This window comes from Pelodiscus sinensis, chromosome 13 (genome assembly GCF_052426305.1).
Source record: "Pelodiscus sinensis isolate ZL-2025 chromosome 13, ASM5242630v1, whole genome shotgun sequence".
In the NCBI taxonomy this organism is placed as follows: Eukaryota; Metazoa; Chordata; order Testudines; family Trionychidae; genus Pelodiscus; species Pelodiscus sinensis.
The window spans coordinates 23,106,429-23,118,876 of record NC_143064.1 but is presented as its reverse complement, the minus strand read 5'-3'; the positions used below and the strand labels follow the sequence as shown (position 1 = coordinate 23,118,876).

The window sequence follows — 12,448 nt, the reverse complement described above, 5'->3', positions numbered from 1 at the left end:
GGTGTAAATAAGAAGCAAGCAGCATTCGCTCCCATAAATGTAAACAAATTTGTTTGCTTTAGCAATTGGCTGAAGGAGGACTAATGGACTTATAAAATCTAAAATGTTACTTTCCTTTGTTTTTGAGTGCAGTTATGCCAGAAAAGAAAATCTACATTTGTAAGTTGCACTTTCACAACAGCGATCGCACTATACTATTTTTCTGAGGTGAACTGAAAAATATTCTATCTTTTGTTCATCTCTTAGGGCTCATTTAGACTACGCGGAAGATTCGAAAGAGGATATGCAAATTCCGCGGGAATTTGCATATCTGCTTTCGAAAGTGAAAGTAATCAAGACGTGTTTTTTGCGGCAAACCCCCAACTTTTTCAAAAAGCCACAACAACCTCATTTTTTTGAGGAAAAGCGGCTTTTCGAAAAAAGGGGGGGTTGCCGGGAAAAAACGTGTCTTGATTACTTTGGCTTTCGAAAGTGAGATTGAAAAAAAGATATGCAAAATCCTGCAGAATCTGCATATCCTCTTTCGAATCTTCCGCGTAGTCTAGATGAGCCCATTCAGTGCAAATATTTGCAATCAAAAATAATAAATGAGTTCTGTAGTCTTTGTATTCCGTGTTGTAATGAACTCAATATATTTAAAAGTACAAAAAATCCAAAATAGTCATAATAAATTTCAATTGGTATTCTATTATTGTTTGACGGGGCTATTAAAACAGTGATTAATCACTATTAATTTTTAATTGATTGAGCTAATTGCTTTAGTTAACTGTGACTGAAAGCCCTAATAAGAACATAACGGCCGTACTGGGTCAGACCAAAGGTCCATCTAGCCCAGTATCCTGTCTGCCGACAGTGGCCAGCACCAGGTGCCCCAGAGAGGGTGGACCGAAGACAATGATCAAGCGATTTGTCTCCTGCCATCCCTCTCCAGTCTCTGACAGACAGAGGCCAAGGACACCATTTTATCCCCTGGCTAATAGCCTTTTATGGACCTAACTTCCATAAAATTATCTAGCTTCTCTTTAAACTCTATTATAGTCCTAGACTTCACAGCCTCCTCTGGCAAGGAGTTCCACAGGTTGACTACATGCTATGTGAAGAAGAACTTTCTTTTATTAGTTTTAAACCTGCTACCCATTAATTTCATTTGGTATCCTCTAGTTCTTCTATTTAGGAAACTAATACATAACTTTTCTTTATCGGCCCTCTCCACACCACTCATGATTTTATATACCTCTATCATATCCTCCCTCAGTCCCCTCTTTTCTAAACTGAGAAGTCCCACATGAAAAGAGGTATAACTTATCATTATGCAATTTAGCAAAACTGCAGGAGCGATCCATTGCTCAGCAAAGATTTACTGGCAGTTCAAAGCCGTACAGCATGATAACTTCCACAAAATTATATCTATTCATGCATTATTAAGTACCATAGGAAAAATACAAAAACAATCAAAATGAAGGAAGTGCACTGAATCTTATTCTTACTTTTTATTTTTAATTTGTGACTGCTTACTATATTGTGGTTTTTTAATTCAACATTTAGAAAAGTTCCATAATCAACTTTCACATTCAGCAGATATGGTAGTGTAATTCACTACAGATTCAAATTCAAATGTAATCATGAGCTTCTATGCCAGCCATTTTACAATAATGCTAGTAATACAAATCTAACTCACCATATACTTAATTCCTACCTCTTCTCTGTTGTTTTCCATTGGAATTGGACTATTTTCAGGGCCACTAGTTTTATCTGTAAAGAGAGGGGGGGGAAATGTAATTCACTGAACGGTAGAAATCATTAATGATTCTTTAAAGTATAAAAGATGTTTTAGTATCAACATTTTATGAGCTTGATTAAAACATTACTAAACAGACAATTAGTCAGCGGCGATGAGTGAATTTATATATCACCACAGAAAAAGCTTTGCATAAAACCACCATTCCATTTATTGCATATTTGCCAAATAATTTATAGTAAACTATATTTAGATTTAAATTTTATTGCTACTACGTTTCAACCTTTTTCCACCAATAAAGAAATAGTATTAAAAGGAGCTGGAGTGTAATTATAAATATTTTACACAGAGGCGGCAGTGAGTGCTAATACATTCATAGGAACAGGACAGGAAAGGATGTCTAGAGGTCATCTAGTCCAGTCCCTGCACTGATGGCCCACCACTAAAAGGCAGTAAGCATTTGCAAAATGACAATGATAACTTTTTCCAAGTGATTCCTGGATGTAAGCCAAAGCTGGAGTGGCCACATTCGGAGCCTGGTCTGGCACACCATGTAAATGCACACTGCCATACGTCCCAAGAAGGCACGCACAGATTCTGGACATGATCAAGGAAACATGGACACCTGCAGTTTGAGGCTTACCAAGCCTTGGAACCTTTTTAGGGGCAGGATCGCTCTCACACAGGTCAAATCAAAGGACAGAGTTAATTGGGGCACTACTTAAACTGGTAATAACACGGATTTTTGTGTCGCTAACCAGGAGATGCAGAAAACAGCAGTTGTCTGGGAGAAGCACTATGTCATGACAGACCTGGGTCCTGGAACTGCTCTTGAAAAACCAGTCCTTGAGGTAGGGGTAAATGTTGACACCCCAGCACTTGAGGTAGGCCACCACTACCCCATGAGTTCTTGTACATTTCAAAAGTAGAATTGCAGCAGAAGCGGCACAAGCAAAGACTGCTTCAGTCCCCGCTCACACCGTTTCCTGCTATGCCTTTACTTCCCCTCCCCTCTGCGGAGACAGTGCTGGGGAGGGGGATACCAGCTTTTAAGTCAGCTCACCCCAGCACTGGCTGCTGCTCCTCCACTTGCTACCTCTCTGATAGAGGCAGCAAGGGTGGGGGGGAGCAACTATTTGGATCACTAGTCAACTATCCAATAAATAGTCAATAAATAGTCAACTAGTCGCTTACATCCCTAATACAGGGTACACTCATGCCAAAATTGTGACAACTAATGACTTGAAATTTGGCTGAGGGATAACATCTGTTAAGGAAGTGCCTCCTGGCATCCCCATTAAAATTCAGCTAACTTGGTTAAATTGTAACAATTTCATATGCTAGGTAGAAAATACTTTGATTTTAACAGCCCAAGTTTTTGAAGATTCCAACTTCACTGAGCATGCTCAACTCTCACTGCACGTAAGTGTGTCCAGACTGATCATACACACACAGTGACTGACATGCACCATCCCCACAGAAACCAAGCAGGCTTTCCCCAGTCTAGAAATGCAAGCCTGAGAGAGAGATTTTCCTCTGTTTACTCTTGCGAGCCAGAATGGGGAAGTAAGAGCAGGGAGCTTGCATTTCCTATTCTCTCAATGCACCTCTACTCCTTTGTAACACATCCAGGCAGTGCAATATGGAAGAGGAAGCTGTCCAATTCAAGTATACAGGAGACAGAAGCAAGATTGGACAGGAAAGAAAGAGCACACAAAGTCTGGTGAGACAGAGACAACAGTTATGGAGCTTGAGGGAAAGAGGTTGGGGACAGGATGCTGGGTAGGAATAGGGATGTTAAATGTAGTTTAATCAACTAATTGACTAGTCGATAGAATTTCCATGAACTAATCAATAAGCAGGGGAGCTGCAGCAGGGTTAGCTCCCTGCCCCGGGAGTTAACCCCGCTAGGGCTCTGCCTTTTAAATGTATTAAGAGCTGGCAGACTCTTAATACATTTAGAAGAGTAGAGTGCAGCGGGAAGGGTACCAGGTGCAAGCCAGAATTAGCAGTTTCCCTGGCTCACGCCTGGTTCTTGCTACTCCTCTGCCTTCCCTGCTCCCCGGATAAAGAGTGCTGGGGGGGGGGGGGGGGGAACCGGCTTTTAAGCTGGCTCCCCACAGCACCGGCTCCTGCTCCCCTCCTTGCGGGGGGTGGGAGAAACGACTAGTTGAAGGGCTAGTCAACTGATAAGTTTATGCTTATCAGCAAGGCTTGATGACCGCAGAGAAAACCCAATCACCAACCCCGCACTGCGCATGCGCCAGACCCACACTGCACATGCGCACACTGCCGGTGAACAAAGCGACAAGCTGAAATCTACTCGCCACGGGCAAGTAGATAAGCAGATTTGTCAAGCCCTGCTTATCAGATAGTCAACTAGTCACTTACAGCCCTTGGGAGGGAGACAGACTGGCTGTGGAAGACGACTAGGATTCATGGTGAGGAAGAGTAGACAGGGATAGGCTAAACAAGCAGAGTGCAATGAGGAGCTGGAGGAGTAGGAGGAAAAGAGAGTGGGCAAGGAGCTCGAAAGAGTGAAACAAACTGGCTGGGCAAGGAGATCATGACTAGGCATGGGGACGAAGTGAGAGAATGAAGAAGTCAGAAATCCAAACGGACAGCAAGCCTGGGGGGAGGCAGCGTAATAAAAACTTTCTAAGCATGAAAACTGGGACAAGAAGCTTGAGTAGACCCTGGGACAGGGTAGGTAACAATACTAGGACTGGGGCAAGGACCAGGGGGATGAGGAGACAAGACCTGGAACTCCTTGGAAGGAGTGTAATAGAAAAGAGTGAAGTTTGGAGAACTGGGCAAAAACAACCGTGACTACTACAGAACACTCCCCTCCAGAGTTTGGCATGGCAGATGCCTGAGTCGCACCAATCCTCCTCTGTCAGCAAATATCTGTGAAACCCACAGGCTAAATGTGTGTCTGTTTCCCTAGTACTGATGCAAAAAAGGACAACTTACTAGTGCTAACAGTTATTTCACTAGTTCAAGTAGCAGAAGCATGTAACTTAAAATGTCTGTGTAGAGTAACTAAAGATTCCACCTACATGGTGTTAAAATGCCACCTGACAGCAAACTGAAAAAGCAAAAAGTTCTTTAAAAAAGACAGTCACACACACAAAAACAGTTATTCACCTTTCATAACTGTCTTTCTTCCAGATCTGTTGCTCATATCTATTCTAATTAGACGTACACGCACCATGTGCATGACTTCCTGAAAGTTTCCACAGCGACTACATGGGCAGTGGAACACCCTGGAGAAGTGCACTATATATGGCCCTGATAACTCGACCACGCGTCAGTTCTTTCTTACAGGTTACTCTGACAGAGGAAATGGAGGGTGGGTATGGAATAGACATGAGCAACACATCTCAAAAAACCACCATTACAAAAGATGAGTGTTTTTTTCTTCAAGTACTTGCTCATATTAGTTCCAATTAGGTGATTTACAAGCCTCACCCAGGAAGAGGGGTTGGAGTCAACAGGTGGCTGACTTGAGCACTCCAGTGTTAAAGACTAGTTGACTATCCGATCAGCATTTGCTGATCAATCGGATAGTTTTTTGACTAGCCGACTAGTTGATAGGCTCTTCCGCATTCCCTCCTTTGAACTGTACAAGAGTCCCAACTCCATGTACAGCCCAGGGCCAGCGGGAAGTCCTGCTGACTCCAGGCTGCATGCTGGTGCCTTCTTTGAAATGCACAAGAGTCCCCAGGAGCCCAGGATCAGTGTCCCCTGCTGACTCCAGGCTCCATATTATGCTGCATGCTGCTAGGAGCCCGGGATCAGATAGGGACTCTCCAGCTGACCTTGGGCTCCCTGCATCATACAGATCCGTGGTTCAAAGGGACAGCAGCCGCACAGCTGATCCACGGATCAGATGTTTGGCGGTTGTTCCTTTAGACCACATATCCACGCTATTCAGAGGAGCAGCTGCGGGGAGCCTGGGACTCCCCAGGTGATCCCGGGCTCCTGCAGCATTTCCCAGAACCCAAAATGCCACGGGAGCCTGGGACCAGCTGGGGAGTCCCCCGCTAATCCCGGGCTCCATGGCTTTGAAATGCACAAGAGCCCCCACTGGGGACTCTTGTACATTTCAAAGAAAGCACCCTCGTGCAGCCCAGAGTAACTGGGACTTCCCACCGGCCTCGGGCAGTACACAGAGTTCTGCATTCCTCCTCTGAAATGTACAAGAGCCCCCGCATTCAAAGGAGGAATGCAGAAGTGCCTATCGACTATTCGATGAAAATCCAATCGACTAGTCAATTAACCGCATTTTAACATCCTTACTCCAGTGTTGAACACTGCATCTTGCCTGGATTGGTGAAAAGCGGTGTAGTGCAACGTGAAGGCATGGACAGAGGACCAGGTCACAGCTCTACAGATTTCCTGGAGCGAAACAAGAACCAGGAAGGCGCATGTGTGGAGTGTGGCATAAGAGGAGCCAAGGGGACCTTGGCCAGGTCATAACATCCCTGGATGCAAGCTGCAATCCAAGCAGAGATACACTGGAAGGTGAGGGATCTCCTTATGTCAAAAAAGTGCCATCTCTGCTCCCATAGGGACTTGTCTAGCTATGGGTAAAAAAAATAGGCAGAAATGTGTCCTGGCTGGAATGGAAACTGAAGACCATTTCAGGAGAAAGGCTGGGTGAGGCCTAAGTTGAACTTTGTCTTTATGGAAAACAATATACAGAGTCTCCGACATTAAAGTACAAAGCTCTGACACTCACCATGTGGATGTAATGGCTCCCAAAACCACTATCTTCCAGGAAACATAAAATAAGGAACACGTAACCAATGGCTTGAAAGGTTGTCCCATGCCCCAAAGAGCATTTGGTCCGTGGGTGTAGACTATCCATATTCTTGAGGAAGAGACCAACCAAGAAACTCACAAACACAGAATGACAGCGTCCTATGGATGGAACACTAATATGTTGACAAATGAACCTTGAGGAACGAGGTCGATAGGTCCTTACTGCTGAAGAAACTTGAAGAATGGAAGCAGATGTGAAACCCACACTATCCTGGGAACACCAACAGGAGAAATGATTCCATTTAGCAAGGTAAGTAATCCTGGTGGATGACTTACAATTGCCAAGGAATACATGAGCATTCCCTCTCCACCTGGTTTAGCTAGGCAGCTTCCATGCTGTCAGATGGAGGGTGGGGAGATCCAGATGGTAGAGGCAACTGTGGTCCTGTGTGATAAGATACAGAAGGAGGGGCAGGGAAACCAGTGGTTTACTGAGCAGCTCCAGTAGAGTGGGGTACTAGCACTGGTGGGACCAGGCCAGGGCTGTCCCTGTGGATTTTGAGGAACACCTTGTGAACCAGTAGGAATGGTGGAAATGCATACAGGAGGTCATCCCGCCACAGGATCAGGATGATAACCTTTAACAACCCATGACTGAGGCACTTCCTTTTGTCCGTGGTTGCAAAAAGATCTATCCATGAAAACCCCACTTCTGGAAAATTATCATGGATAATTGGTCATTTTTAAGCAAGGAAGGGTAAACCAAGATGGTCTGCCAGCTGGTTCTGGTCCCCAGGGAGATACAATGCTTGAAGATGAATAGAGCAGGCTATGCATAACTAGAAGAAGGACTTCAACAAAGAAATGACAGTTGGACCCCTCCTTGCTTGTTAATATAGAACTTGTCAGTTCTGGTGTTCATCATGATCACCACATAGTGGCCTCAAAGGTGGAGCAGGAAGGCCTGACACTCAAGTCAGAGCATCCGGAGCTCTTCTATGTTGATGTGGAGCAACAGCTCTTCCCTTGTCCCCAGAGCTTGGATGGTGAGATCCCAGAGATGAGCTCCCTAGCCCAAGTCAGATACCTGGTAAAGACACAGAGAAAGTAAAGGCCTTGGAGGGTGAAACAGGCCTCTGACTGTGACTGACTGCAGATCTAGCCACCAGTATGTCTGGATAACCTGGAGGGGAGGGGAACATCACCACCATGTTAATGCAGTCGCAGTGCGGATGATACACTGACATTAGCCAGGATTATAGCAGTTGAAGGCGAAGCCTGGGAACCAGAATATATATATGTAAGACCTCATGTGACCCAGTAATTTAAGGTACACCCTGACCTGTTGTGGTAGAAACACCTGGGCCTGGATGGCATCCAGTACCACCCCTATGAACTTGATACATTGCTGAGGCGCAAGTGTAGATTTGTCAAGACTGATTAAAAGACCGAGTCAGCTGCATCCAGCGACACCTGGAGAGAGGTTCGAGCTCTGCCATCTTGAACCAATGCCACAAACTCATGCCACAACCCACAATGTCTGAGGCAGGAGTTTAAGTTCCTTAAACTTAAGGAGAGAAGGTCAAGAATTGCAATCACATCTGCTGGGGATAGTCTGCCGATTAGCTATCCTGAGTAGCAATCCCCCCCATGGAATATACTTTGAGTCCAAGCACATCAAGGTGCTAAATCTAATTCCTTGATTTAGGCACCGAGGCCAAGTGACCCTGTCTTTCTTTTTCGTTTATCGCCTCTACCACGGCAATGGCATGGCAGAGGGTAGATAAACAGAAACTGAAATCCCTAAACAGGAACAAAGTATTTCTGTTCTACCCCCTTTTTGGTAGGGGAACTCGAAGCAAGAGTCCGCCAGATGGTCTTCACCATAGATTAAACCGTCTTTATGGTAGGGAGCACCATCTTTAGGATATCCACTAGCTCCAGAAGGTCCATCCTGCTCAGCCACCTTATTGATTTACAGGTTGAGACTAAGGGCCACTAATCTGATGAGCTCCTTTAGGGCCCTATAGTCCATGGGCAATGGTCCTGTAACCACAGTATCATGACACCATCTCATCCTAGATCCTGAGTCTCGTCTGGCTGGGGCTGGTCAGGAGCCTGGGGAGGCTCACAATAGCCAGGTAGAGAGTGAGACTGCGGTCATTTGTTCTGTAAATCAATGAAGTGGCTGGACCATCGCACCTGGGGCATGGGATTTGGAGGGGTCTTGCAAAGGAGCCAGAAGCTGCATGACCTGGACTTGGTTGAAGGCTCATGGGGTCCAGAACTGCCATTTGGAGGCTCAAAGTTGGGTTTTCACAGTGAAGGACTTGGGACTGATGGTACCAAAAGCCCCAAAGTTGCAGATACCCTCCTGCAGAAGATGATGGTGATACCAAGCGGGGGTAGGGAGGGGAGAGCAGGACAGCAGTGACATTGGTACTGCGGAAATATGTTCTGGCACTGGACCCAGACAGCATACCCTAGACTCCGCTCAGGAGGACAACAGTGACCACCATCAGAAAAGGAGCAAAGAAGGCGCGTGGAAAAACAACGCTGGCATGATGATCAGTGGACAATCAACAGTGTAAAGACTGTGATCGACACAGAGAATCAGCATGGAGTAGGGACCAACATGTGGAGTAATGTCCCCACAGCAAGACGCTGCACTCCAACAGAGACTGGAATCAAAAAGAGCAGTGCTGAGGCAGGGTGCAGTGTCTGTGTGCAGCACACTCCCTGGAGTGACTGGCGGAGTCCAAGTGGTGCCAAGATTCACAGTGCTGTGATTTATATCAGTGCCAAGAGGTCTGGCTATCCAGAGATACTCTGGAACAAGAGCAGTTCCACTATGTCCTACTTCGGGACCACTGCCGCATGTCTGACATGTTACTGATGAGCAGGGCTCGACAAACTGCTGAATCTATTCGCCCGTGGCGAGTAGATTTCAGCCGGTCACTCCGTGTGCCCCATTTTCCAACGCTTTGCTTGAGACTGGTGGTACCAAACCCAGTGCCGGTCTAGCGCATGTGCAGTGCGGGGCTGGTGAGTAGCTCTCGCCAGTGTTTGTCAAGCCCTGCTGATGAGAGTGGTGCTGGGACTCCAAGCAGCTGGGTGCAGGTGCTGGCATCTGCAGGCCCATTATGGCAGGCTTCCCAGTCAACCTTCTACACCGGCTCGACTGATAGCAGTGTGTTGGACACTAAGGTACTTGGCACCGGGTCCTGTCATTGCGGGAGAAGAGCAGACTCCATGAAGAGTTGTTTAAGTCTCAAGTCCTACTCCTAGCTCCAGGTTTGAATGCTTTGCAGATCCTGCACCAATTAGCCTGATGGGCTTCCTCAGATGCCATAGGAATGAATCGTGGAGTCATTTGTAGGCATAGACTTTGCTCAGGAACTTCAGGGCTTGAAGCCTTAGGACTGGGATATGCTCTCAAGCCCCTGAGGGTATGTCTACACTAACCTCCTAATTCGAAATAGGAGGGTAATGTAGTCATACCGCAATTGCAAATGAAGCCCGGGATTTGAATTTCCCGGGCTTCATTTGCATAAAGCCGGCCGGCGCCATTTTTAAATGCCGGCAGTTCGAACCCCGTGCCGCGCGGCTACACGCGGCACGGGGTTCGAACTGCTGGCATTTAAAAATGGCGCCGGCCGGCTTTATGCAAATGAAGCCCGGGAAATTCAAATCCCGGGCTTCATTTGCAATTGCGGTATGACTACATTACCCTCCTATTTCGAATTAGGAGGGTAGTGTAGACATACCCTGAGAGAATACAGACAAGAAGGGAAACCCTTCCGACCACAACAATTAACAGTGAATAACTAACTACGAAAAAAAAAAACACCACCTCAGAACGCTAGGGACATGCAGATCAGTTGTGACGCAAGAGAACCACAGTTCCAATAGCCCTCACTGGCGGTAAGAAAGACCTGAGGGGTGGTTGGTTTGAAAGGCTCATATTTAGTGCACCACACCAGGCCCACTCCCAGGAGCTCCACATCCAACCCAAGGGGTAGCAACAAGGAAAAAATCTTGCTAGCAATCATGCACACAGCATGCGCACAACTGGAATTGATATAAGCAAGCACCTGAAGAAGAACTATGTTAAAGATCACTAAGACTGGCATACAAAACTTAGGAAGTGCAAGCATTAAGCTTCATTCAGCCCTCTTGTGAGTATGCATTACGATATAATGTTAAATTGGGAGCAACCCAGCAGCACCCCAGCTGCTCTGCCCCAGGCGTCCCCAAGTCAGCCGCTGCTGAAACTGACCAGCGCTGACTACAGGAAGCCCGAGGCAGAGTTGCTCTGCCCCAGGCTTCCTGGAATCAGCTGCTGATCAGTTTCAGTAGCAGCTGACTTGGGGAAGCTTGGGGTTCTTAAGTTGAATCTGTATGTAAGTCAGAACTGGCGGTCAGTTTCAGCAGCGGCTGAATCTGGACTCCAGTTCCGACGTACATACAGATTCAACTTAAGAACAAACCTACAGTCCCTATCTTGTACGTAACCCGGGGACTGCCTGTATTCAATATTTTGAATATTCAATATTTTGTTTTCTTCTCGCTGTTCAAATCCTGTAATGAAAACAAAATTATTTCCACGTGAAATTTTCTATTGTGTTCCACTTCACAGAAATTTTAATCTGTCTTCTCAAAACCCTTCTGATGTGAGCAGGTGATATTATCCCACTTTTACAGATGGAGAACTGAAGCACAGAGATTGTAGTTAAAAACATCCACTAATTTTGGAGGCCCAATCTGAAAATCCCAAAAATCTGAATTTTCAGAATATATTCAAAAGGACAACTCCCACTGATTTCAAATTCAGTTATGAGTGTTCAGTAGAGATGTAAAAAATAATTTACAAACATAACTGTGTAACCGCTAAGATTTTTAGCAATTACGCACACAGCAGACTCTGCAGTATAAACCTTATCTGGCTAAAGCAAGGGCTGCAGCAAAGCCACCTCCGCAGGAGCGGGATGAGGAAGCGCTACCAGCCCTACTCCTGAGGAGGCTTTGCTGTGGGCTCTGCAGCTGGCTCCCCACAAGCGGGTCAGGAGCCCCGGAGTGTAATCTATGGCAGGGGCAAGGGAGGAAAAGGGGCCTGTACTGAGCCTGCCATGAACAGGAGCTGCTCTGGCTCACGGGCTGGAGCAAACCTTGCCTGCAGTGGGCTCTATGGGGCTGGAGCAGTCCCCGGCCCAGACTTCAAGGTATCAAGCTAGGTACTCAAAGTGAGAAACACACAATTAGCAAGCACAAAGCACCTCAAAGGTTTGCTTTAAGTGGCTTATTTAGCACCATATAGGCAGAGGAAGAGCTAAAATCAATTCTTCAACAAAGACCACAAGACCCTCCTTTCTCCTTCTACAACTCTCAGCCTCATTCATTACGTATGTTCCAAGAAATGAGGAAAGGGTCTTTTAAGACAATCTCTTTAGTTACACAGTTCATCCACAGAGCAGGCCATCCTGGTGCACTGAATAAGGCAGAGGTCTTATGAAAAGACAGCATGTGACCTGTGACTGGGTGCTCTCAAGGAAACCTGAGCCAGCCTCCTGTCATGCCCTCTCCAAACAAGAATGTGGAATTAGAGCTGGCTGAATAAGCCAAGGCCTGACTAGCAAACAGGGAAGCTCTGCTAGCCTCTTTAGCCAAGGGCTACATAAAGATTGGCATGAAACAAGCCAGGGGAAAAGGAAAGGGAGGAACCAGAGAATTAGAGGGAGTGGGAGCTCTTCTCTGCTGGGAGAAGAAGCTAGCAGTTCCTGAGGCTCTACCAGTGAAGCTGTTTGTAGAATACTGTAAATGAAGAGCACTGGTGATAGCACCAAAAAAGAGATAGCTTGTGGACACAGCAAGGGAAGAGCAGAAGGGGGCCCGGTTACAGACCATCTGTTAAAAACTATCATAATAAATATGCACAAGGGGTAG

General features: G+C 46.2%; 1 protein-coding gene across 7 annotated transcripts in view; it reads right to left on the bottom strand.

The window, feature by feature from the left end:
- ATRX (ATRX chromatin remodeler) overlaps positions 1-12,448 on the bottom strand; it is a 203,891-nt gene that overhangs the window by 162,510 nt on the left and 28,933 nt on the right. For 5 of the 7 annotated variants that reach the window (XM_089781856.1, XM_006136187.5, XM_006136189.5 and 2 more), the window contains one exon: positions 1,679-1,752. In XM_089781856.1, coding sequence (XP_089637982.1) covers positions 1,679-1,752 — 74 coding nt within the window. The remainder of the gene's footprint in view (positions 1-1,678; positions 1,753-12,448) is intronic. The other 2 variants (XM_006136188.5, XM_075940897.2) reach the window with 1 other exon arrangement.